Source organism: Thunnus maccoyii, chromosome 24 (assembly GCF_910596095.1).
Source record: "Thunnus maccoyii chromosome 24, fThuMac1.1, whole genome shotgun sequence".
Classification (NCBI taxonomy): domain Eukaryota; kingdom Metazoa; phylum Chordata; class Actinopteri; order Scombriformes; family Scombridae; genus Thunnus; species Thunnus maccoyii.
The window spans coordinates 643,048-669,374 of NC_056556.1; the positions used below are offsets into that span (position 1 = coordinate 643,048).

The window sequence follows — 26,327 nt, forward strand, 5'->3', positions numbered from 1 at the left end:
AATGTTGACTAATAGATAAAGACAAATAATAAAAATTATAAAAAAACCTTTATTTATATATCACCTTTCATAAACAACATGAAGCTGAAACTGCTTAATAATAATAAAATAAATAAAATAGAATTTGAGGCAGCTGTTAAAATATTAAATTCAATTTAAAAAAATAAAAATAAAGTAAAATGATAAATATTACCACTAAGCATCATATCATCTTAATAAATGTAAACCTGAAAGATTTGAGATCAAAATGAAAAAGTTAAATGAACACAAAATTCAGGATCTAATATTTTACAAAATATTTTATTTGAGGTTTTTTAAAAATAAGTTCTGTAGTTATTTTTGCATTTTGTTATTGTTTTTTATGTCTGTGTACTTTTGCAGATATATTTCTGTTCTGCTCAAATATTGCACTTTTATTTCTTTTATTGTTGTATTATCTGCTGCTGGGGTTTTTGAACTGTTGTTATTTGGCTTTCCACACAGTTGCAAGGGCACTGTACACCTCCACATTTGCAGGAGGTTGCTAAGTGGTTTGTATGGCTTTCTGGATGGTTGCCACGATGTTCAGGTGTCTCCAGATGGTTGCTAGGGCATTAGTATGTAGTGCGATGATACTTCTGCAGATTCACAACAGAAACTTTGCTCCAACTTTTGATTCCTCTAGAAAATTACATTTTATTAATAATAATAATAATGTTTCATCATCTTTTCAGAGCTCTGCCGTAGTCGTAACGGGCCACTTGGGGCTTTTCTGGTTTGTTTGTTTGTTTTGGGTTTTTTTTTGTTCACTACTAAAATTAACCAAACAAATCCAGCAGCTTCACCAAACTAACAGCAGGAATTATGTAACCTGTGTGCCCTTCAAGAGCAATCAGTCAAAAGCCGAACCTCTTCTGTTTAAAGATGGACTCTCCTGTTTTGAACTCAAGTAAGCTATTTTCATGTTCATGTAGAGGGAGAGAGGAGAGAGACACAGAAGCATAATAATAATATTACAATAATATAACAATAATAATAACAATGATTATAATAATATGAGAGAGAGAGAGAGTGGTGCAGTAAATAGGGTTCTGATTGGATGGTGAAGTATTCCGAGTATATCGCATGAAATTCCAGAGCTACTCCACTCCAGTGTCACCTGGAACTTGACATATATTTCAAACTAAGCACATTCACGTCACTTGAAGTTACAGACATTTCCAGATTAAAGATTTTTGTTTTGCTTTGATTAAATATATTGTTGTTTTTTTTTCTTTTATACAATAATGCCCTATTTTGTTTGTAACCAACCCTTAATTTATTTATTTTATGGCAAATATCAATTTGGCAATAATAATTTATTGCTTACTCTTACTTTACTACAGTCCCACAGTTAAGGCCTAGTAACATGATTGATTGCATTTATATATATTTTTAAAGGCTACTAACAAAAGTGTACTTTCTTTAAAAAGAGAACTTAAATCTGTACACTTATAAAAGACTGAAAATGTACATTTTTAAAAGTAGGAGAGAAAAAGTGAACATTTATAAAATGACAAAAAATGTATAAAATAATGAAAATGAGTAAAAGAAAAAATATAAGATAGAATAGAATTTCTATAAAGACTGGTGAATTAAGAGAGACTCCATTTTCTGGATATCTGTAAATTTAAACATTTGTCAATATACAGGAGTTTTAAGTTGGTCCACAGCTGTGTTCAGCAAGTCCCTTCCTCATTTTACATCTTGGAAATGTTTTTTGGCATCTGAAATTTGAACATCATGCAAGCTAATAGCAAAAACCAGGAAACTATCTCTGAACCTATGTCTTTATCACAGTACCCCTTGACTGCCATAAACCCCTCTTCACCTGTCTCAGTCAGTCTATATTAACCCAACTCTATAAGATTCAGAACTTTAACAAAAACAAGATGTGGATTCCACATTGCACAGGTTTTACCTTCTTTGTTGGATCCTTTTTGCCTCCTAAGCCTATGCTTTTGTGCTAAATTTGGAAGCATTTGCTGAAAATTTTGGGACTTATAGAGCTATTATATCAATAGGTAAAACAACCTGCTGATGATATGATTTTATATTCAACTAAAATCAACTAATTTACAGGCACTACTGGATTCAATTAATAAGACTTTTAAAACATACCCATAGGTAAGGTATACAGGGACAGTCTTAACTGTGGTTGTTGGACTTCAGACTAGTCTCCATGAAGATTCAATCTACGACCTCAAAACATCTTAGTGTGTTCTACCCCATTTGGACACAGAGGCTGAAGCTTTATTTCTGAGCTTTTCAATATTTAAACTGATCTATCTTCAAATCTGCAGAGTTACCCGGGAGTTGATCGCCAGTTTATAAAGTGGTAGGTACCTTACACGTTCAGCCACCATAGTGTTAGTGAGCTTTTTAACCATCCAACACATTGAGCTACTTGGTCCTAGTCTAGAAACAATAAAGTTCTTGAAAACAGCATTTTTAACATCTAGACCAAGTTCAGCACCAGGTTAATTATGAACATTTATTCACTTACCAGTGTTTTGTTTGCGTAACAGTATGTAGTGTGTGTTCTCAAAACCCAGGGGAACCAAATATTTGCATCAATAAACCTTACTTATTTGCTACTTGTTTTGGGAAATAAAGTAGTCTCATTTCCTTTTATACATAATAAGATTTTTTGTTCTTTCAGAATCTCCTGCTATGTACCAACTTAACCTCAAGTCTAGCCTGAAGGAGAAAGCCGGAAACCCAACCCTTCTGAATCAGATCTACACAGAGGTCAATGATGAACATGAGGTCAGACAGATTGAAACAGCATCCAGGAAACCAGATAGACCAAAAACAACAATCAGACAAGAAGACATCTTTAAAGCCTCACCTGGAAGAGATGAACCAATTAGAACAGTGATGACAAAGGGAGTGGCTGGTATTGGGAAAACAGTCTTAACACAGAAGTTCACTCTGGACTGGGCTGACAACAAAGCCAATCAGTGTGTTGGCATGGTGACAGAGGTCAGAGGCTTCACTGACCCACAGAAGGAGGAGTACTTCAGGAAAAGATTCAGAGATGAGAAGCTAGCCAGCACAATCATCTCCCACATCAAGACATCACAAAGCCTCTACATCATGTGCCACATCCCAGTCTTTTGCTGGGTTACTGCTACAGATATTTAAAGAGGAGAAGGGGCTGTCTTCCAGAGTGCTTTAAATAAGCTGTTCTGATTGAAATTACTTTTTTACTAATCATTTCCTCTCCAGGCTGAGTGGCTGTAACCTCTCAGAGAGAAGCTGTGCAGCTCTGTCCTCAGTTCTCAGCTCCCAGTCCTCTAGTCTGAGAGAGCTGGAATTGAGTAACAACAACATGCGGGAATCAGGAGTGAAGCTGCTGTCTGCTGCACTGGAGAGTCCACTGTACACTGGAAACTCTCAGGTATGGAGAGACAATGTCAATGATGGTGTGGACTCATTAATGAATATACTGAAGAGAGCATGCTCTTCTGACTTTGTTATATTATGTCTTTCAGAGTGGACCCTGATGGAGTCCAGTGGTTGGAATCAGGTCTGAGGAAGTGTGAGTGGGTTTCTGGTTTGATTCATGTAAACAAAATGTATAAAACAGATGTATATTTAGCAGTGGTCATGGTCCAAACTTAAATATTTCAACAACTTCTGGACTAATTGCTGTGAAATTTTGTACAAACCTCCATCGCCCACAGAGGATGAATTCTACTGACTTTGGTAATCCTCTGACTTTTCTTCTAGCACCACCAGGGGGTTGACTTTTTTTGTTTTTACTGAAACATCTCAATAACATGATATTGTTTCACATATTCATGTTCCCAGAGGTTGAGTGTAATAATATTGATCCTCTGGCTGAAAAATAGAGATAAAAACATCCATTTACTTGATGCCACTTAATAGTTCAAAACCCAACAAATTTGTAATTATAAATTGACCATTAAACAATCACTTCATGCCGGTAGATGTTTAAAACTTATTAACTCTTGAACAAATGTGTAAAAGATAGTTAATGAATAAACCTTTTTTTCTATTCATGGTTTCCCAAGGCTAATGAAATGATTCTTATCTGCAACTATAATTGATAAGTATCCAAATACAAAACATACTCAATAATAATCTAATCTGTCTCTGGTTATATGTTGCTCTTTCAATCAGATTTCTGTGAACTCACACTGGACCAAAATACTAACCACAAATTCCTCAAGCTGTCTGAAAACAACAAAAACGTGACCGATCTGAGAAAGGAGCACCTGTATCCTGATCATCCGGAGAGGTTCGACTACTGGCCTCAGGTGCTGTGTGAAGAAGGTCTGACTGGTCGCTGTTACTGGGAAGTGGAGTGGGAAGGAAAGGTTTATATTGCAGTGAGCTACAGAGGAATTGGATGGAGCGGAGACAGCGATGGCTCCAAGTTTGGAGGGAATGATCGGTCCTGGTGTTTGAGCTGCACTGATGGGGGATACAATGCGTGGCACAATAACAGCGGGACTCTCATCCCTCTTCCCTCCCCGTCCTCAGTCTCTCACAGAGTAGCAGTGTATGTGGACTGTCCTACTGGCACTCTGTCCTTCTACAGAGTCTCCTCTGACACGCTGATCCACCTCCACACCTTTAACACCATGTTCACTGAACCTCTTTATCCTGGGTTTGGTTACGGGGTGAAGTTAAACTCCTCAGCTTTTCTGAGCCAACTGTAGATTATTGTTCTCTTCTAAATTCATACCTCATACTAACTCAGTACAGTGTATATATACTACATACTCCTTTTCAAAGTTTACAGTTTACATTTATTTTGATTTATTCCAGCCAGTCTGCAAACAGTCTGGTTCGAGTAACTTAATTTTGTAACTTTCTCCAAAAGGATCATGTTGGTAGAATTTTTACACATTTTAAACTTGCTCAGAGGTGGAAGAAGCACTCAAATCTTCTACCCAAATAAAAGTAGCAGGACCACAATGTAAAAATACTCAATTTCAAGGGAAAGAAGTTAAGTAAGTAAATGTACAGAAGTATTATGATAGATAGATAGATAGATTGACTGACCGACCGACTAAAAAGATTTAGGTTACTATGTATATTGCACAGTTATCAGTAACGGAAGAAATAATAAGATAAATGATCCAAAATGAATCTAATTATCTGTTGCACTGTGTATTCAAAGTTGTAGTACTTAAAGTATTAAAAGTAAAAGTACTCGTTTTGCCTTGACTGATAGAATATATGACATTATTAGATTATTAATTCTGACGCATGTGTGTAAGCTGCATGTCACTGTTTGAACTACTTTATATACAGTTGGCTAGTTTAGTAGTAGTATGAATAATACTCAACTTCAAGTACCTTAAAATTGTACTTAAGTATGAGCTTGAGTAAATATATTTAATTCCAGCCAGTCTGCAAACAGTCTGATTTGAGTAAGCTTTTCCAGATGGACTTTCTCCTGATAGACATTTTACTGATAGACCACTTTTTATACATTTAAAACTTTTCTACCAGTAGATATGCAATGAATCCTAAATTTGTAATGTCTATATTTATAAGTGGTGTTTATTTATGTTATGAAATATTTATATTGTTATTGTGTCTCTATATTCATTATATACAGTGCATTTTAAATATCTGTACGATATGTATAGTATATTATTACAGTGTTACTGTTAAAAAAGTAATTTTTTCTACCATGACATAACCTTAAAGTTATAAATCTAAGGTTAGTAGAGTTCAGTTTGATGAACACTGCCCCCTGTGGACAGAGTGAGGGACTGCTACACTTTATATCATATGACATAACCTGAGATCAACATCAAGTTATAAATATAATGTTCTTAGAGTTCAGTTCAGTGAATACAGCCAGTGGTTGGAATGAACAACTGCTACATAAACACAGTTAATTAAACTGAGCATCTTTTACTTATTAGCATCTGCCATGCCAGTTATTGAATATTAATAATGTTAATATTAGATTCATTTTGGTTTGTTGTTTCTGAGTTTTACTGTTACACATGCAAGTGTATTTCTTACATTACTCAAGGGTACAAATTACTTCAAATTGCCTTTTGTAATGCATATAGAGAAAAAATAAAGAAAGTGTTAAATCTGTCATGCTCATGAATGTTTACTAGTAGTTTGAACAGTTAATTAGGCTGAGTTCTTTCATTCTGACGGTGTTTTGAAAGCTATAGTGATTTGTTCTGGTCTGAGTCAGTGAATAAGTTGGTAAATTTGGTAAATTTTGAAAGTCTAAATTCAAACCAAAAGAATGTGTAAAATGCTCTAAGAAACAATTAAAGTGTGTAAAAACCAGTAGCTCAGGATGTTAGAGATCTGCTTGGAAGTTTTCAGGTTCTGGGTTTGATCTGCAGGGGAATTTTGAAGTCCAGGGTCCAAAGGAAAGAGTGAAAATCTTTTAGACTAATTTACCTGTCTTTGACCAGGTAAATTAGTCAACTAACTAACTCAAGTCGTTAGTTCTGTTTGGAAGTTTTGAGGGGTCATGGGTTCGATCCTCAAGTGGTTCAATGACTTTTGATGTCTGATGTACAAAGGAAAAAGTGAATGTATCAGATCAAATAGCTCAGTCTGTTGTAGGAGTGCTTGGAAGTTCAGAGGTTGTAGGTTTGCCTTTTTCAATTAATTTCTTCTTTAAATCACAGTATAGTCAATTTAGAACCTTATATGTTTTTGTGTGTGTGTGTGTGTGTGTCACATATTGGATGTGATTGATTATCATCCAGTTCTACTTTGATTTGAATTGCTTTAATTGACACACTAACTAAGAGCAGCCTGAAGGGGGCAGTATTTGTTAATTTTGACTATAACTTTTCTCCTCAGACAGGAATTGAACCAACATTCCTTTGACTACCTAATTGCTAGTGCTCATCCTCCTGAGCTACATCTACTCATAAACAACCATGTGCTCGTTCTCCTATTTCACTTTTCTGAGAAGAAGATCAACAGTAAAGATTGAGAGCAGCACCTGAGCAAGGAATTGAACCAACTTCAAGTCTGTCACAACTCTATCATGTAAACAATTCATCCTCGTGACAGGTGTTTCAGCTTGTTCAACCTGTAATCTCTCATTTGTCCTGGTCTCATAAAGAGGAGTGGAAATTTGGACTGGGTTAACTGTTAGAGAAGCGAGCTGATGTTCAATAGATTCCCCTTCACACTGGAAGCTTTTCTCTAAGAGCTTTTGACTTTCACTATGGGTGTTGGACAAAATTCACTGAGACTCATAAGGATTGAACTTACAACCTCTGCTATTTCAAACAGTCCTTTAATAGCCTGCTCTATTCAGCCTGCACTCAGCTATTTAGTGACAGACTCTTAATTTTTAAATCTGAGAAAGCGAGACATTTGTGTCTGAAAATGAGATTTATGTATGTAGTTCACCCAAAAATGTCTTGGTCTTCCTTCTGTGTGTTGATTTTTTATTGAGATCAGTAAGGTGATTTCCCATTTTGGTTTTTTATTGTTTCTTCTATGAGTAAAAATTGCATAAACATTGAAAGAATGTTGGGCAAACATGTCCTGTGTAACTTTCATTCACCTGTGTATTGTATCTGTAACAATGTCATGTTTGTGGAGGTGTGGCATTGCCAAACACAGCTGATGACCTTTGAGCTGCTATGTTGAGTTTTATGATTTCATTGTCACTTCCTCCTCTGCAGCACAGCTCAGTTCAAACAGTTGAGCAAAACAACATGCAAAACAACAAGATTTCATAAACTGGACCATAAACACATGAAAACGTCTGTGATCTGCAGCCGTTAATCAACATGGACTTCTGGTTTCTGCTCATTTTAACTTTGGGTAAGACAACCTCAGTTTGTTTGTTTTTTAATTTCAGACATTAACAGACAAATCTGTATGTGTGTGTGAGGCTGTTTGGTTATTAGCAGCACAGTAAAACATAAAAAAACAGAATAGAGCTGTGTGATATGACCTAAAACATTTATAACAATAACATGTTTTATCTATACATACATATATATATCTATATAGATAGATAGATAGATAGATGATCTTGATGCATTAGATCAGTGAGTTGTGCAGCAAGTTATTGATTGAGACTCCGTACTTCCCTCCTGATTATTTCCAGTCTGAGAAGTTCAAAATTCAGGCTTCAAAGAGGAAAACATTGGTTTGACATTTATGTTTTGAGTTCAATTGTATAGTATTAAATGACAGTATTATTGACAGTAAGACAAAGGAGGTGTCCTCCAGTGGTGGTGGAAAGTAACTAAGTGCATTTACTCAAGTACTGTATTTAAGTACATTTTTGAGGTATTTGTACTTTACTTGAGTATTTCCATGTGATGCTACTTTCTACATTTCAGAGGGAAATATTGCACGTTCTACTCCACTACATTTATTTGACAGCTTTAGTTACTTTTCAGATGAAGATTTGACACAATGGATAATATAACAAGCTTTAACACATTGTTAAAGATGAAACCAGTGGTTTCCAACTTTTTTGGCTTTTGACATCTTACAAAAAGCAGTGTGTAGTCGGGGTCACATTTCACATGTCTATGAGTTGTTAACAGCTCCACCAAATAGTGATTTTTCCCTCTAAACTTCTCACATGCTTTCATTTCAATAAATGTTCAAATGAGTCACAATTTCAGCAAAAATCAAAGATTAGAGAAAAAGTCCAAAAACTGAAAACAGATTTGTGTATCATGTACTATTACTGTAGTAGGATTTTTTACGCAGGACTTTTACTTGTAATGGAGTATTTTTACATTGCTGTATTGGTACTTTTACTGCAGTGAGGGATCTGAGTACTTCTTCTATTGCTGTTTTCTGTCTGGTCTCTTGTTTTGTGGAAACTTCATTCTGATTTCCATCTGCTCAACATTTTGGTCCAATTATTTGATTGTTGTGAAATCTATCAGTATCTGTGCTCCCCAGAGGATTTTTCCCAAAAATGTTGGTGACTACACAAGTACAAAAGTCAAAACAAACACCAAGTATATATATATATTCTATTTCGATATTGATGGCTGCTGTCTTTTAAGAACATTAGAATGACTTTACAATTTTACTCTAATTGTACCTTTACAGAAATAGTAGTAGTATTAAGACACATCAACAACTCTTTCCTACAAACTACTTATTGTAATAATGACTGTACCTGTCTCCTCACAGCTGTTCTTTTGGCCTCCTCCAGAACAGAAGCACAAACACCAACAACCCACATGACCAGCGGCAACACTGACCTCCCAAACCCTACTACTACTACTATTGCCATCCCTGTTACCGATCCTCCTCCTACAGACACTACTGCTGCACCTGCTACCACTGCATTTCCTCCTTCTCCCACTACTGCTGCACCTGCGATCATCACTACACTTTCTCCTAATACCACTACTGCTGCACCTGCTACCAACACTACACTTCTCCCTGTAGCTACTACTACCACTGCATCTCCTCCTAATACCACTACTGCTGGCCCTGTGATCACCGCTACATTTCTTCCTTCTCCCACTACTGCTGCACCTGCTATCACCACTACACTTTCTCCTAATACCACTACTGCTGCACCTGCTAACATCACTACACTTTCTCCTAATACCACTACTGCTGCACCTGCTACCAACACTACACTTCTCCCTGTAGCTACTACTACCACTGCATCTCCTCCTAATACCACTACTGCTGGCCCTGTGATCACCGCTACATTTCCTCCTCCTTCCACTACTGCTGCACCTGCTATCACCACTACACTTTCTCCTAATACCACTACTGCTGCACCTGCTAACATCACTACACTTTCTCCTAATACCACTACTGCTGCACCTGCTACCAACACTACACTTCTCCCTGTAGCTACTACTACCACTGCATCTCCTCCTAATACCACTACTGCTGGCCCTGTGATCACTGCTACATTTCCTCCTCCTTCCACTACTGCTGCACCTGCTATCACCACTACACTTTCTCCTAATACCACTACTGCTGCACCTGCTAACATCACTACACTTTCTCCTAATACCACTGCTGCTGCACCTGCTAACATCACTACACTTTCTCCTAATACCACTACTGCTGCACCTGCTACCAACACTACACTTCTCCCTGTAGCTACTACTACCACTACATCTCCTCCTCCTACCACTACTACTGCACATGCTACTACCACTCCCCCAACTACCACTCCTCTGGTTTGTAATAACGGAGGGGTATCACAGAATGGTTTCATCTGCATCTGTCCTGATGTATGGGTAGGAGAGACATGCTCAGAACGTAAGTTGGGTTTAGCAGCAGCAGCTAACAAAGACGTTTTTAATTTAAAAGAATAAATAAATAAAAGTAGTTTCTGATTTGTCCCTGTGCTGAGCTAGAAAATCCTCTAGCACTAGTATCTGCCCAACTCCAGTGGATTAACTTTCTCCATGTTGGACATTGGGCTAAATTTTCTGGTAAAATTAACACTAAATTAATAAGTTGTTACTTGGGGTATACTGATCATTACAGCCTCCAGTGGCTGTTAGTGTGGCTTTAGGATAATTAGTCTTGTTTTACTCCATTGTCAATGAATTGACTGCAAAATACAGATTAATCACGCCCTCCAGGAAATTGTAATCACAGTAATTAACACAAATTCAAGAAATCTCCATAGTATTTGCGAGATCTTGCAATTTTGCTAAATTACTGCAACTTTTTGGCATGAAATGGCCAAATCACTAGACAGCTTGTGATTTTGTTACATTTTGTGTCGTGGTAACTTAAGTCATTGCAGAGCGATGAATATGTGATAAATGGAACTCAAGTACAGTATTTTCTTTTTTATATAACTTTGAACCCATGGTTCTCATGTTCTGAAATAAATATAAAGACATTTTCACTGAAATATAGTTGTTTATGTGATATGCAGTATGCTGTTTATCCAAGGAAGTGATTACATATAACTTCATTGGTAATAATTTTTTTTTAAAAATCACATTTTCCTCAGCTTGCAATTTTTCCCAATTCCCCCAATTTTACTGCAAAAAAACCACATAAACATTGCAGATTGTATTGCAATTTTTGAGAAAAAACGCTGCAAAATCAAACATTTTTGTCTGCAATAATCCTGGAGGGAGTGATTAATTGGACCAGAGCTTCCCAACTTTTAAAGCCTGGTCACACCAGCTTTTGAAACGTTGAAATTTTGTAGCAAGCTAAGCAAACAGGTTTCTAACAGACTATTAGCAAGCAGGACAGCACACAGAGCTACTGTGACTGGCTAGTGCGTTAGTGTTCAGCTTCAAGCCAACAGTAGTTATCTAACTAGCACTGTGAGTCGTCACTACATCAGCAAACTTCTAGAAACAAATATTTTGCAAAGACTTGCAGATTTATTTTGATGTACTACTTTCTGGTGTGACCAGTCCTTTATAATATGTTAGCATTATGTTATCAGGTGTGTTTAGACCTAGCAGTAATAAGGTGAATTTTACTGCTGATTGGTTTTGTAGTCTATGTTCATTTGCCCCAAACAGCCAATGTAAAAACTGTACAGATGTTAGCCAAGCTAGCTAGCAAACAATGATGTGTGTGTCTGACTGATCCCAGAACTCAGCAGGAACTCCAGTTATTTTCTTCCAGTCTTTTCTTTCTCCCTTCGTCTCTGTACATTAATGAAATAATGCTAACTTTTTAAACTCTGGTAGATGAGATTTTGCCCAAGTGAATTGCACCCACACTAAATTTTCCATTGACTTAATTCAGTCGCCCCATGTTTTCTGTCTGAACACACCTTTAGATTTCTTGCTTTCCCACTTATCATTTCCAAAGCAAACTGAGCAGCAAACCAAAATCTTCAAAAACGCAGCTCATCTTTTATTAAATTTGTCCTCTTAGCAAATTTCTGCGAAGAACAAAGAGTGGGTGGATTCAACTTCCAGCAAACACCCATCGGCTGGTTTGCATATTCTGAAGAAACATGCGACAAAGACACAAGCAATGGTAAGTTTCTAACATCCATCTACAGACACATCCATCAAGGTAACAGCCCATTTCTCGTCAGTCTAATATTAATGGAAACATGAGGCCCACTCTGTGCCCACCATCTTAACTCCCTTCACTTCCATCCAGCTGACAAACCACGAGCTTCAGCCAGATGCTCCTCCTTCCCAAATGGATCAACAAGTTTCAACAGTCTACAAGAGTTCCAGTGTGACGTGACGCTCAGCGACGTACAACAAAATGTGAGAACTGACTTAAAAACCCTGAAAACTACTGATTGATAACTCTCGGGGATCATATTTTGGTTGTCACCACAGATGAATGTTAAATAAATTAGAAACAGCTACCTTGATATCTTGACAATCACACATGATGTGATGTTGGATGTTTTTGGGAAGCTACAGATTGGCCTCTGCCATTAACTCTTTAACATCTCAACTCTTTTCTTACGTTACCATATTTGTATTTTCAGATTGTATATATGTGTGTGAATGAATCATTTATGGGCAATTGTGTTTGCAAACTTGCTTGCCTCATATTGTGCCCCTTGAGGGACAAATAAAGTATTTTGAATTAACTTGTAAATGTTTTAAAGATCCAGTACTAAGAGACAGTATAAACACTGAAATTGTGCGATAAATTAAGATTTTACCATTTTCTGCAAAAAACATCAATTGATTTTTAGATAGACATATTTTATTTGATCTCTGATTCCCAACATGTAACATGCAACTTTAAAATAAGGCTGACCTAATAAATACAAGCAAATACCTCTCATATTTTCAGCTCACCAGCCCGGCTGATTTGGAGACGCTGGCAGCTAGCACTCAAATCCTGACGTCCAAACCTGAACAGCTGACGGCTGAAAACGTCACAGTGGCAGCTAATATTGCCAACACACTGCTTCTGTCTCCCAACGCTACCGAGGTACCAAACATCACTTTCAACAGAACTTCTAGTTCAGTCAACTTTTAACTTAAGGATTTCGCACCGATCTGAGAAATCTACAACATTTGACAAAAACAGACACAATTCTAGACAGAACAAGAAAATATTTTAGCAGATGGCATCACTTTTTGAAGGATAAAAGGTGTCAGAGGTCCTAAATATTAAATGGTCTTGCATCTCAGAATGAAGAGCACACTCTAAAAGCTTCAGTATTTTACTTTTTCTTGATGTAATGTCTGAGCCGTGTATCCCGTGTTATGTTGTATTACAGAGCGTCAGGGTGGCAGCAGTAGCTACGGTCAGCCAGCTGCTGAACGCCAGCGTGCCTGATGACACCAAGGAAAACAACACTACTCTGCGGTACAAAAATAATATAATTACATAAACATAAATCTGCCACAGTCTACAACTTTTGTTTAAATGTGCCTTGATCTTTATTAGCCATGCTAGCAGCTAGTAGCTCAATGGATGGTAATGTCTGTCAGTTGGATTGAAATATCTCTCAACAATCATTGATGGATGGACACAAAATTTGGTTCAAACATTCATTTTCCTCAGAGGATCAATCCTACAGAACTTCTTATGACCTTATGACCAAATACCTGCAAAATCCTTTAATACGGCATAGCTGACGAAAGCGAAATGCATTTCATTTCCTTAGCCTTAGTTTGAGAATTAACATGTTTTCATACAAGTGACGGATAGAAGGACAGTGTTAATATAACACCACATGTATTAAATTTGTTTTTAATCACTTTGAGCGAAGGAGTCCATGTTTGTTTGTTTTCAGATACTTCTGCATCATTATGCAAAAAGTGAGATATAGTGGAGCCTTCAGAAAACTTCCCAGTGTAATTATGACTTGGACGTTAATATGAACATTATTTACAAGTCAGAAACCGGAAACTCATCTGTAATTAATAAAAGTCTGGATACTCACAGGAAGCAGGTTTGGCTTCAGGTTGAGGGCCTAAAGAAGCCTGAAACAGAAAAGAAGAAATGTGGCAAATTTCTCAGCACATCAGTATTTAAAAGCTGTGAGAACAAAAGCTGCTCTACAAGACTTTTTCCTGAGCAAAATTAAAGTTTTCTTAATTTCCTGATTTTAAGCCTCAATTTTAAAAACAACGTGTCTGTTTGTTGGTTAATGAGCACCTGCAGCAGTGCCTCGGTGTCGCAGGTATACGCTGAGTTTGGGTTTCTGTGATATTTCTGTGTTTGTCGTTTCCAGCCTGACGCAGACTCTGGACCAGCTCTCACTGAACCTCAGCGCCAGCCTCAACTCGAATCAATCTAATGTGGTTCAGCCCAACCTGGTGGTCCAGTCGGCTCAGATACCTGCAGCCAACACTCAGGGAGTCCAGTTCACATCGCTCAAAGGTCAGTGACAGCATCAACCAGGAGTAAGAACCTCGCTGTTAAATGCTGCGTTTCTTCAACTGAGGGTCAATATTTCTCCAATTACCAGTTTCAGACAGACTGACCTCAGATCTGACCAACAACAGGTTTAGACGAAATAACTTTGTCTTATTTACTTTATTATTAACCTTTCACTTTGGCGTCAACGTTCTCCCAACTGCCCACTGCTTGTTATTAACACTTAGTATGGCTGCGTTTAATCATTTAGTTCGTTAAAAGAATACAAGATGAAGAACAGTGAAATAACACATTTGTTTGTATTGTTTAGACTTGTCTCGTCTAAAATATTCAGATATTCAGTTTACTGTCACATGTGGCAACAAAAAACATTTTAGAAGCTGGAACCATCAAATTGGCATTTTTGCTGAAACGATTAATCGATTATCAAAATAGTTGCTAATTAACTTTCCATCAACTAACTAATCCATTAATCGTTGCAGCTCTACTCACATGGAAACAGTTTATTGTATAGGTTCCGCAAACATGAGCTCCGACAGTAACAGAAATCATCTCAAACACTTTGAGTCTCTTTTGAGTTAGTTGATGAAAACTTCTGTGTATCTTGTTTTTAATTTCACAATTAAGAAACTTTCAGACACAAACCATCTTCTCACATTGAACACAAGCTAAATCCAACACAAGTATGACGTCAGTGGATCTGCTTTGGTCCAACAGCTGCAGCAGTGTTCAGGAGACCACTTTAAGTTTTCACTTTCAGTTGGACTCAAAATATTTGAGACTATTTCTTTGAATGTGAGTTTTACGTAAAGCTGTGGGACGACTGTGCTCCTTGTTTTGTTTGATGTCTTTTTAACAGAATCAACCACAGAGGTGCTGAGTAAAGTCTTATCATTAAAGATAGTCTTTAATAACTAAATATAAAACTACATCTGATCAGTGAACAGAAAGTTAAACAGTCTTGTTGTCATTAGGTCCGCGTGACTTACAGTGATTCAGTTTAATTGATGCAAAGGTGACAATCAAAGTGCAGCGGTGTTATTTTACATGGTCATCTTGATAAACCTCGTGTTTGAGGGAGCTTTTTTTTATAGTTTTATGACTTTAATAGTCCATCTTTATTCCTCCTGAATGGTTCACTGTTTCAGTACAGTTAACAGTTGAGGGATCCGACTGCATTAAGTTTTGACTTTTAGACCTCTGTAAGTTGGTCATCATCTAGACACATCAAGACCTATTTTCTTCTATTTTCTTACATTTAAATAAAAAGCACAGTATTATGTGTGATTGGCAGAGTTCGCACACAGAATAAGGAGTCAGGAACGGTTTAAATTACGTATCTTACAATAAGCAGCAGACTCCATTCAAAAATCGTGTTGAGTTCAGGGAAACTTTATATACTTTGGGAAACATTGTCTACAACAAATTATTGTTTGTGCCTTTGTGTGAATTTGGCATTAAATGTAAAACATCAGGTTCAAGTCAACTCAGATATATGGGAGCTATCAGAAGATTCTGGGTTTCCCAGTAGTAATTATAAGTCGGAAACTGGTAGTTACAGTAACTCCAATATGACATGGATGTAGTATTACACTACTATCTACTACTATGCAGTATTACACTACTATCATCAGACTTGATTTTTATGAGTTTCATCTGTTATTCTGTCCACTATCAGACTACTCACAGACAGAGGTTAGCTTGATTCATGCAGGCGTCTGAAAGAGAGAAAAACAACAAACATTTGGTCATTAAGTCAAAATAAAATCACACCTAACTGTAGGATAGCTGCCAGAACGTACACATATACACAAGTAAAAAACTAAGTTTTTTGGTATTAATGTTTTATTTACATCAACATCGCATTAACAACAACAGCATCTCTGTATCTTGGTGTGTTTAGGAGAGTCTGGCAGTTTTGTGGCCAACCGAATCAAGCTGAACACCAACACGTCAACAGTTGAGGTGGGGGACAAGTTCGCAGCCGACGCCCTGATATTAATACGATTTCCACCAGGTGAGTTTCTGCTCTCGGTCTTCACAAACTAGTGTTAAAGGAACTCAACACAACACAAAATATTCCAAACATGGTCAGAACAGCACTTTGTACCGCCATGTTTTTTCTCTGCTTCAAATAAAGTTGTTGTTTTCTGTCTCTTGTGTCTCTTGCAGAAGCTGCCAATAGTCGCCAGAGGCCGACAAACGTCTCGCTCGGCTTTGTCCTCTACCAGAATGGCAATTTCTTCCGGTCGAGGCTCTACAGGGGGCCGCGGGCCTCCATCAGGGTCCTGTCTGCCAGCGTTACGGGTCAGGAGCACAGCGTGGTGCCACAACACGTTGAGATGCACTTCAGACCAACAGTAAGACCATCTCTTTAACATTTTTTAACAATTCAGAATGAAATATAATGATATTTAATGATGTTTATTGACTTTTTGACTGAATGTACACAAATGATTTGAAACGCTCTTTACTTACATACTAAACCAGTGAGGGAATAATCGCAATCCTTACCTGTTACCACAGATTTCTTTAAGATAATATAAAATCAAATTTGATCCCAGGAGGGAAATTTAGCATTATAGCAGCACAGAAGTAGACCAGAGAGGTAGACAACCTTAAACCAATGTGCATAAATGTGGTGCAGTTTTCTGAAAATCCAGATTGTGACTGAATGTGTACAAACAGGTCTGCCCATCCACGAATTTAGTCCACCGAGGAGAAATCAGCATCAACGCTGTTTAAATGCACAGGTTAACCAGGGCTCAAGACCCGAGCGTGACGATGTGAAAGGGCCCACAAGGCTCAAGGGAAGAGAATAAAATAAAATTTGTACATTTGTTCAATTATCATTAACATTAACAAATTAACATTTGTACATTATACTCTCCATATATGAAATTGTTCTGCAGGGTTTTTTTTTACCCATTTTTTGACAGAGTTTGGTTGATTTGGCCTCTTTTCAGCTCCTTCTTTAAAAACTGATAATCAAAGTGTTGATTTCTCTACAGCATTTACAGCTGCTGAGAGCTGCTATATATACTGTATATATCATTTATATTTATATATAATCTATAACCACTATAAACCGTTGTATGTATGTTGACATAGAGGCTGAACACAGTTTTATGATTTCTCTCTTTAATTATATCAGGATTTATGATTTTATTTTATTACTTGTCCCAACTTGTTTCAGTGGAACTGTTTGTTTTTATGTGACCAATAAATCTCATTGATATGATGATGCTTGGTGATGACAATAGCAGCTGTGGGATCATTTTCTACTGTTACTGAAAGTAGAATCAGATCAGAACCACTGAACTGTTTTGGTGCTTGTATTTTTCTTTTTCACTATGAGAAAGTCCAGAAGAAGAGGAGCAACATTTTCAGGCTCAAAATGTAAAATCCCTGTTATATCCAAAATCTTGCATTTATTTCAAATCTTGCGTACAGCAAATATTAATAGTCAATAAACGAAGTAATAATAATAAATCTTTATGAGGAGTTCAATGAGGAACCACTGTTGGTCAAATGAAAACAACAAACAGCAGAGCGCTGTAGCTGTCATTGAATTAAGAACATCACAATAAACAATTTGTTAACATTTTAAGTTATTGTTGTTTAACAGGTAAAGTCCAAAGTATATCCACATATCTCCAAAATGCTCCAATTTCTTTGCACTGATTTAGAACATACATGTGTTCAATGTTAATCTGTTCACATTATCTTCCAAACACATTTAACATTTATGAAGAAGAAAACTGTTACTACTGCTGCTGTTTTAATCTTACTGGATGTGATTCCATGTAGATTTTAAACATTTTTCAGTGAGTACATTTACTTTTTAAATATTACTGTCGCAAAATAACACAAAAATATCATAGATTGTGTCATCATTTTATTTTAAAGTGGTATTTTTATTTGGATTGTTCCTTTATGTTTCACTACTCTAAAAAATAAGTGTTGTAAATAGATATAATATCTGCTAATGTTTCAGCTGAAGAACGGCACCTCGCTGTACGACTTTGCCTGCGTGTTTTGGAACTACAGTCTGGGGGACTGGAGCACTGCTGGCTGCTCCAAAGGCAACGCTTCAGACGGCGTTCTGCGATGTTTCTGCAACCACACCACCAACTTTGCTGCTCTCTGGGTGAATATCAAATATCTGAAATGACAGTTTCATATCAGGCTAAATAAGATTTCATTAAAATAAGCTCAAATATAACAAACTTAAACTTAGTGGAATCAAGAACTTTGTTGGGAAACTTCTTGTCGACTATGGCTGATGTTGAACTATTAAATTTACACACAGTTTCCTTGAAAAGAAGACAAACTAGACGTGGAGCTTCTTGTTAAAAGGAATATGTGTATTTTGCATCACATATTACATTAAAAGTTAAATAAAAATGTTGTTTCTGTTTCAGTCTTTCAAAGAGCAGTACGAGTATGCAAAACCTCTGCAGGTGATTTCCATCGTTGGACTCTCATTTTCTATTTTCGGTTTGGTTGTAACGATCATTCACCACATTAAAGAGAAGTAAGATCATGTTACATTACGGATGATAGAAATGTTTCATTGTATTGTTGGTTGTTTAGTTTGTCACAGATTAAAATAGATCAATTGTATTCATTGCTAAACTTTCTGTTGTTGAAGTTAGCCTTAGTTTAGCATTTCCTTTAGCATTTACAATCAGTACATTGCAAAGTTTTCACATACAAGGAATCTGCCCGTCTTTTAGTGCATAACGGTCAAAATATACCCAGTAAGAGAAAATACAAGTACCTCGAAAGTCAAGTAATCTATATTTCAAAGAGAAACTTACAATAAAAATGTATAAAATTATGGCAGGATTTTACTGCCAACACTTTTTAATTAGCTTGTTATAACGAGAAACATTTCTCATTGTATCTTTTTTACATTATGACATTTTTTGTTGTATTTGTTCTTACTAGATACCAAATTATTCAGTTTCTTACAAGAAATCTGTTGTGTCTTTAAAACTATCTTTTCTGTCTCTCTAGCTTTTATAGAAGTGCTCAGAAAAACAAGAACTCAAAGATCGCTCTGCTCTGCATCTGCATCAGCCTGCTGGCCTTCATCATCACCTTCCTCTCCGGAGTCCAAAACTCCAACAAACAGAATGACACAAAGCAGGAAATCAGCAATGAAACCAATCAGGTCCTCACCTCCGACAAATATGTGGAACCAGATCGTGGCTCGTGCACAGCAGTGGCGGCTCTCCTCCAGTTCTTCCTGGTGGCGACCTTCATGTGGAACACCGTTTATGGCACGCAGCTGGTGCTGCTGATCAGGACGATGCGCCGCACTCTGCCGCCACACTGGACGTCAGTCAGTGTCGCTGCTGGATGGGGTACGAGATTCATTCAGGAGGGAATGGCGGGAGATGGCTTTGGTTGTTTGTTCTAACCCTTAAAGTAACAATCTGGAAGATCCGTTTTATTCTCTTTGGCGGTACCTACAGCGATAAGCGGTCACCTGTATGACGTCAGTCGTTGGCAGTTGAAGAGCGAGTCTGTTGCGTTAGCTCTGCCTACCCTCTCTGGCAGACCAACCACTGCTGGCCGATGGAAAACACATCACTAACTGTGCGCCACTTGTGATTTTTCCCGGGAATGTTGCCACCGACCTAGTTTGCAATACTGCAAATGAAAGGGCTTTCATCATTGGGCCACAGCCTCAGTCACCACCGTGTTAGCTCTTTGGGCGATAGATAGTGACTTCACAGACATTTATTTTATTGAAAATCTTCAAGATTATTACTTTAAAACTCTGGAGAGGTCTGATTTTGGGGGGTTTTAGTCAGAATGTAAAATACCGAAAGAATTCAGACATGAATCTCATAATTGTGACTTAAATGAACCCGACATTAACAGCTGTTGTCTTTAGGAACAGAAGTCAGGCTTTTGTCCCTCCAAATCCTGACTTAAATAATTCTGACTTCATTTTATAAAATATTGTCGTTATTAACAGAATTCTGACTTTTGTTCTCATAGTTATGACTTCAATTTCAAAATCTTTACTTTATGTAAGAATCCTGACTTTACTTGATCAAAACAAATGTCTTAACAGCAGAAGGTTTTGTGTTCACAGAATTCTGACTTAAATCTCAATCAAAGATTCCAGATGACTTTAAATCAGTGACAGTCTCTAGTATTCACAGATACTTAAAGAAAGGATGAGATTGAGAATTCAGTTAGCAAATATTCACTGTTTATATCCTTATTTAAGAGCTGAAACAAAGTTGGTCAATAGACAAATAATATTATTAATATAATATTCATAATTAAATACAATATTTTGTTAATCGGTTAATCGTTTCACTTCCAAAGTTCCAAAAATTCTCTAGTTCCAGCCTCTGAATTGTGGAGATTTGCTGCTTTTCTTTGTCTTATGTGACAGTAAACTGAATATTTTTGGCTGTTGGACTGTCAGTCAGACAGAACAAAACATTTGAAGGCGTCTGTCTGGGCTTTAAGAAATTGCAATGGGTATTTTTTAATATTTTCTAACATTTTATAGATGAAACAATTAATTGATTAAATGCACCAATAATCAGCAGTTTAATTGATGATGAAATGAATCATTAGTTGATGCCCTACCATGTTTATATAACTGCACAGTGAGATAATAGCTGATTGGCTGCAGGGTTTGCAAAGTTTTTTTTTAAATAAAATGCCTAATTTGAAACCATATTAATTGCTGTTTTGACTTCCTGTTTCCTCTCAGGAGTCCCAGCGGTCATCATGGCGATCACACTAGGAGCCACCTACAGCGTCAGGAATCCTCTGGGATACAGACGGGAGGAATTGTAGGTCCACTGCTATAATTAGGGCCTGAGCCCCAAAGGGGCGAAGACCCTATTGTATTTTGTGTGTTTGTTTGTTTCTTTCTTCTTTATTATTCCGCCACTTCAACCCTAAATTTGACCCCCTAAACATGCTCAAAAACTCACCAAATTTGGCATGCACATCAGGTCTGGTGAAAAATTTGATAAAATGTAAAAAATTATCCCCCAAAGTGCCAAAATGTGCTCAATAGTGCCACCTATGTATCTAAAGTGGCCGCCACGGCCCGTAGGATTGTTGTAGAGAGATTGAAGCAAAACTCAATTATTCGTCTCATCAAGACCTACAAATCATTCACTGACACTCCTGACCTAAATCCAACAGGAAGTCCGCAATACACACATGAAAGTACAACTTTTCCCCAATTTTGGACCCCAAACAAATGCTATCTCCTCCGAGGGCGTTAATTGTATCGGCCTCAAACTTGAATACATGACTTATCACATTGTGCTGAACAAAAGGTATTAAAAACTTTGTTATAACTTGAACGGTTTAGATTTTATAAGCCCCGAAAGTTGGAGTGCCACATACCACCTTACAATGTAAACCAATGGGGAGGCAATCTCTGGGCATGGACTTTGTGCCAAACTGAGGCGTCTGACATCTAAACTATAAGTCTGACCACTTTCAAACCTGTATCAATGGATTGGCAAGGGAAATTCCTACTAAAATGTGATTTTTAATGTAAGATTCGGACAAAGTCATGGGATTTATGAAGATATTTCCACTAGATGACTGCTCTGAAATCCTGCTCTCAATCTGACAGGGAGAAGGAGGAAAGAAAGGGGAGGATGGGTGTGACAGTTGAATGTAGCTCTTTTATAGGATATAGCAGAGAGGTCTATATACATACAGTACATTATATACAAACTTTGTATGAAGTTTGGGGTTATTATCATTTATTTTACAATATTTGTAGGTCTTATATTTATAATTCAGTGGTGGGGATGACCTATGAGGGGAAGGGAAAAAATGGAGTGAGGGTGACTGTTAAGTGATAAAGTGCTGCAGAAAAATAAAATCATAACTAAAACATGTATGTATATGTAGTGTATCATGTAAAATTCATATTTGAGACTTTTTATGGCGCATTGTTCCATCAGATAGAAATATTTTTGATCTCTGCTGCTTCTTCTTAGATGCATTTCCCCCAAATTCAGCCTGACAGATTTAGTCTCTTTCAGAAACTTTCAGATCTCCACTAGAATTTAAAATAATTTCTGTATGTTTGATTAAATCTCAGACAAACAAAGCTTTAGGTTTGACAAATTTAGTTTCCCATCTCCAGCACAGTTCTTATGTTTGACTTGCTTCTTTTCGTTTTGAAGTTGCTGGCTTGCAGCTCTGAACAAAGACAACCAGTTTGACTTTGGGAAACCGATGTTTTGGGGTTTCCTGCTACCAGTCGGTCTGATGCTGATCTACAACATTGTCCTGCTGGTTCTCTTCTCTCTGACCATATGCAAGACAGACCCCATGCTGACCAGGTAACATCTAAAAATGATCTGGTCTCTGTCGTCAACTTGACAAACTGTAATCTCATCATTCATGTGCGTCCACAAGTTTCATCCTCCCAACTTGATTATTTAATTGACAGAAAATAAAATGCCAGCTGCTCTGATAATCAGTTAAAAAATGTCCAAATCTTCTGATTCCAGCATTTTAAATGTGAATATTTCCTGGTTTCTTTAGTCTCTATGACAGTATACTGAATATCTTTGGATTGAGGACAAAACAAGATATTTGAGGACGACATCTTGGAAACACTGATCAACATTTTGTACCATTTTCTGACATTTAAAAGGTCAAATGACTAATCGATTAACCACGAAAACACAATCAACAGGTTAATTGTCGTTCTGTCCTTGTTCTGTTGTGCAGCACCAATCCTTCATCTTTGAGGAAGAAGTTCCTCAGCAGTATTTCCTTGGCAGTGTTACTGGGTCTGTCCTGGTCTCTGGGGTACCTGGTGCTCGTCACTACAGGAGAAGCAAATACAGTCTTCAGCATTTTATTCTGCATCTGTACGAGCACACAGGTGCGTTAGTTTGGTCTACCTGCCAGTCACTTTTCTGTATCCTAAATGAATAAATATTTACAACAAGATGAAAAACTGAAGCTCATGCTCTTGTTTTTTTTTTCAGGGGCTTCTGATTTTCATCCTGTTCACAGCCAGAACGCCGACCTTCAGAGCCACCGTGTCGCGATCTCTTCGGTACGTCTCATCTGTCAACATCCCGCTCAACTACACAACGTACAGTCTGTGGAAGAACTCTGGGAAGAGCACCAGCTCCGAGTCCTACAGAGACATAAAGGACGAGACCAAAACACTGTAGGAACCCTCACGCCTCAACAAGAGTGGAAATCTAATTACATTTTTATATCAACAAAAACTAAAAAAATTCAAGAAGAGTAGATTGATTTAAGCAGAAATTGAAGGTCAAATATTCTGAATTTCCAACATTTCTTTGGTTTCTTTCTTGTTTTAAAGGTGCAATATGTAAGAATGTAATTCAATGCGTAATGTTGCTCATTGGAGAATGTTGGGTCTCTGTAAATGAAAGAGTTCAATCTAGACCTGCTCTATGTGAAACGTGTCCTGAGATAACTTCTGTTATGATTTTGTGCCATATGCATAAAACTGAATTGAATTGAATTAATTAATACTACCACTACTACTACTACTAATAATAATAATAATAACAAGAATGTTGACTAATAGATAAAGACAAATAATAAAAATTATAAAAAAAAACTTTATTTATATATCACCTTTCATAAACAACATGAAACAAAATTCAGGATCTAATATTTTACAAAGCAAAGAAACTATTTAAAATATTTTATTTGAGGTTTTTTAAAAATAAGTTCTGTAGTTATTTTTGTATTTTGTTATTGTTTTTTATGTCTGTGTACTTTTGCAGATATATTTCTGTTCTGCTCAAATACTGCACTTTTATTTCTTTTATTGTTGTATTATCTGTACAAGCATATTTGAAAATTTAAGTTAATATTTGATGTTTTTTTTTAATATTGTTGTATATTATGAAACAGTTACGGTGATGGTTTGGATCCGGATGTAATGTGATATTGATTAATATTTGATAGATGCTTGTTACAGGAGCCTGGTGGATCAGTGTTTGGTTGCACAGCTGAGTCACTTCAATTAAAAACTGCATCTTTTTATTTATGAGCTTTGATGCCCCCAAGTGACAGAAGGAGGAAACTGTCAAACTGATTCTTTGGCTTCAATTCCCCCAATGAGAACTTAATTAATTATGAGATATTTTCTGATGTTTTTAATGTTTTGCTGCTTAAATGTTGTATATTGTCAATTAGAATCACTTGACAAATAGAAAATGTTAGATTTTCATCAACAAATGTCCTCAGTTGGATTTTATATAATTTATCATGAAACCAAGGTGTTGAATGGGGTTAGTTTGATGCACATTGTTGCGTCTCCTTTGAGTCATAACTCAGGTGAACCTGAACAAACAGACATGAAACACACATTGACATCATTCAGTGTGAGTTACACTTCCTGATGTTCTCATTATCTCTGATCTCCATCACCAGTAAACCTCCATAAATCCACTTAGAAACCAGAGAAAAAAAGAGGCAGCAGAACTTACCTGAGAATCATTATGTTTCTTCAGTATCACAGTAATCCAGTGATAGTTGTCTGTACATCATGTTACACTGCAAACAAGAACAGCTAACAGATAATGTGTCAGACTTTTTAATACAGTCTAAAAACAAACTTACTCCAGAAACATTAAACTTCCTGTTTCCTGTCAGGGTCAGTTTGTTGTGGTGGCGAGCAGCAGCCAGCAGGAGGAGCTCTAACCTTGCTGCTGCCTGCAGGAACATTAACTGGACATTTAAGCAGTATATTCTACACATCTTGGAGGTTTATATATTTCATTAATAACTCTTGTTTTTTAAAAATGTTTTCCTTTACTTTATGTGAAACATTTTGTCTTGATCAGTGGTTTAAACTGGTTATTGGTGGTCCAAACTAATCTTTAACTGGTCTACACGGGTCTTTAAATGGTTTAAACTGCTACTTTACTAATTACAATCTAAAAGCAAGTATTTTACTGGTCTAAACTGATCACTGATGATGAAAACTTGCATTTATAGTCTAAAACTAGTATTTTTAATGGTCTACACTAGTCTTTAAAGGGTCGTAATGGTCTTTTAATTATCTTAGCCAATCTAAAAATGACTATTGAAGGTCTAAACTAGTTGTATATTCGTATAAACTGGTCTTTCAATTAACTAAACTGGTCTGTTATTCATCAAAACTGATGAATGATGGAGAACACTGGGTTTTTAATAGTCTACAATGTTCTGAGAATGGTTTAAACTGGTCTTTTAATGGAGTTAACTGGTAATTCATGGTGAAAACAGGGTTTTAATGGTCTTAACTGGTTATTTATTGTCTAAACTAGTCTTGTATTGGTATAAACCAGTCTTTTAATGATCTTTTACTGGTAATCTATAGTCTAAAATTAGTCTATTAATGGTCTAAACTGGTTATTGACAGTGAAAATTGAGTTTTTAATGGTCTGAACTGGTCTTTTGGTGGTCATCATTGGTCGAAACCAGTTTATCAAATGTGATTGAAGGTCTAAACAAGTATTTTTATGGTATAAACCATTCTGTTAATGGTCTAAACTGGTTATTGGTGGATAATGGTGTAAAGCAGTGTTTTAATGGTAATTTAAGTTCTAAAGTAGTCTTATTTGAGTATAAACCGGTATTTTACTGGTATAAATTGGTCATTTACCAGTCTTCTTTAGCTTTATATATTTCTTTAAATGGTTTAGTCTGATCACTGATGAAAACTGGGGTTTAATGGTCTGAAATAGTTATTAATGGTCTAAAATGAGTCTTTTAAAGCTCTACAGTCTAAGTTTAAGGCCTGTGTGTCCAGCTTAGACCTGAAACCTGCCTCAGCTGCTCTTGGCTGATTTTTGTGGATTCACCTCCATAAGTTTGTTTTTTAACAATCAATAAAACAAGAATTGATCCTGTTTCCTGAAAGTAGGTTTGTTATGTAATGATACACTCAGCGAGCCACTTGAGAGCACCAAACTCCACTCAGCGAACTTCCTGTTTGCAGTGAAGCTTCACTAATGAATCAAATGAAAACAATTGCAATT

At 36.7% G+C, this 26,327-nt stretch overlaps 3 protein-coding genes across 3 annotated transcripts in view; 2 read left to right on the plus strand and 1 right to left on the minus strand.

Annotated features, from left to right (window-relative positions):
* LOC121891678 (protein NLRC3-like) overlaps positions 1 to 26,327 on the minus strand; it is a 1,105,688-nt gene that overhangs the window by 84,483 nt on the left and 994,878 nt on the right. The gene's annotated exons all lie outside the window — the stretch shown is intronic.
* On the plus strand, positions 3,455 to 4,709 carry LOC121892399 (neoverrucotoxin subunit alpha-like). The gene is made up of 2 exons (XM_042405436.1): positions 3,455 to 3,562; positions 4,168 to 4,709. The coding sequence occupies exons 1-2, from the start codon at positions 3,505 to 3,507 to the stop codon at positions 4,707 to 4,709; spliced, it is 600 nt and encodes a 199-aa protein (XP_042261370.1). The 5' UTR covers positions 3,455 to 3,504.
* On the plus strand, positions 9,216 to 23,495 carry adgrg7.1 (adhesion G protein-coupled receptor G7, tandem duplicate 1). The gene is made up of 15 exons (XM_042405438.1): positions 9,216 to 10,263; positions 11,863 to 11,967; positions 12,097 to 12,209; positions 12,754 to 12,894; positions 13,187 to 13,275; positions 14,147 to 14,295; positions 16,196 to 16,309; positions 16,465 to 16,652; positions 18,290 to 18,442; positions 18,717 to 18,829; positions 19,315 to 19,664; positions 21,041 to 21,122; positions 22,488 to 22,646; positions 23,041 to 23,197; positions 23,304 to 23,495. Exons 1-15 carry the CDS (start codon positions 9,216 to 9,218, stop codon positions 23,493 to 23,495), a joined length of 3,153 nt encoding a protein of 1,050 aa, XP_042261372.1.

Excerpts from the sequence above, each read along its gene's own strand:
- LOC121892399 (XM_042405436.1), top strand. The coding sequence starts at position 3,505 with ATGTCTTTCAGAGTGGACCCTGATGGAGTCCAGTGGTTGGAATCAGGT. Across the intron at positions 3,563-4,167 it reads GGAATCAGGTCTGAGGAAGT|ATTTCTGTGAACTCACACTG; the intron begins GTGAGTGGGTTT and ends TCTTTCAATCAG.
- adgrg7.1 (XM_042405438.1), top strand. The coding sequence starts at position 9,216 with ATGACCAGCGGCAACACTGACCTCCCAAACCCTACTACTACTACTATT. Across the intron at positions 21,123-22,487 it reads GGATACAGACGGGAGGAATT|TTGCTGGCTTGCAGCTCTGA; the intron begins GTAGGTCCACTG and ends TTCGTTTTGAAG. Across the intron at positions 23,198-23,303 it reads GCATCTGTACGAGCACACAG|GGGCTTCTGATTTTCATCCT; the intron begins GTGCGTTAGTTT and ends TTTTTTTTTCAG.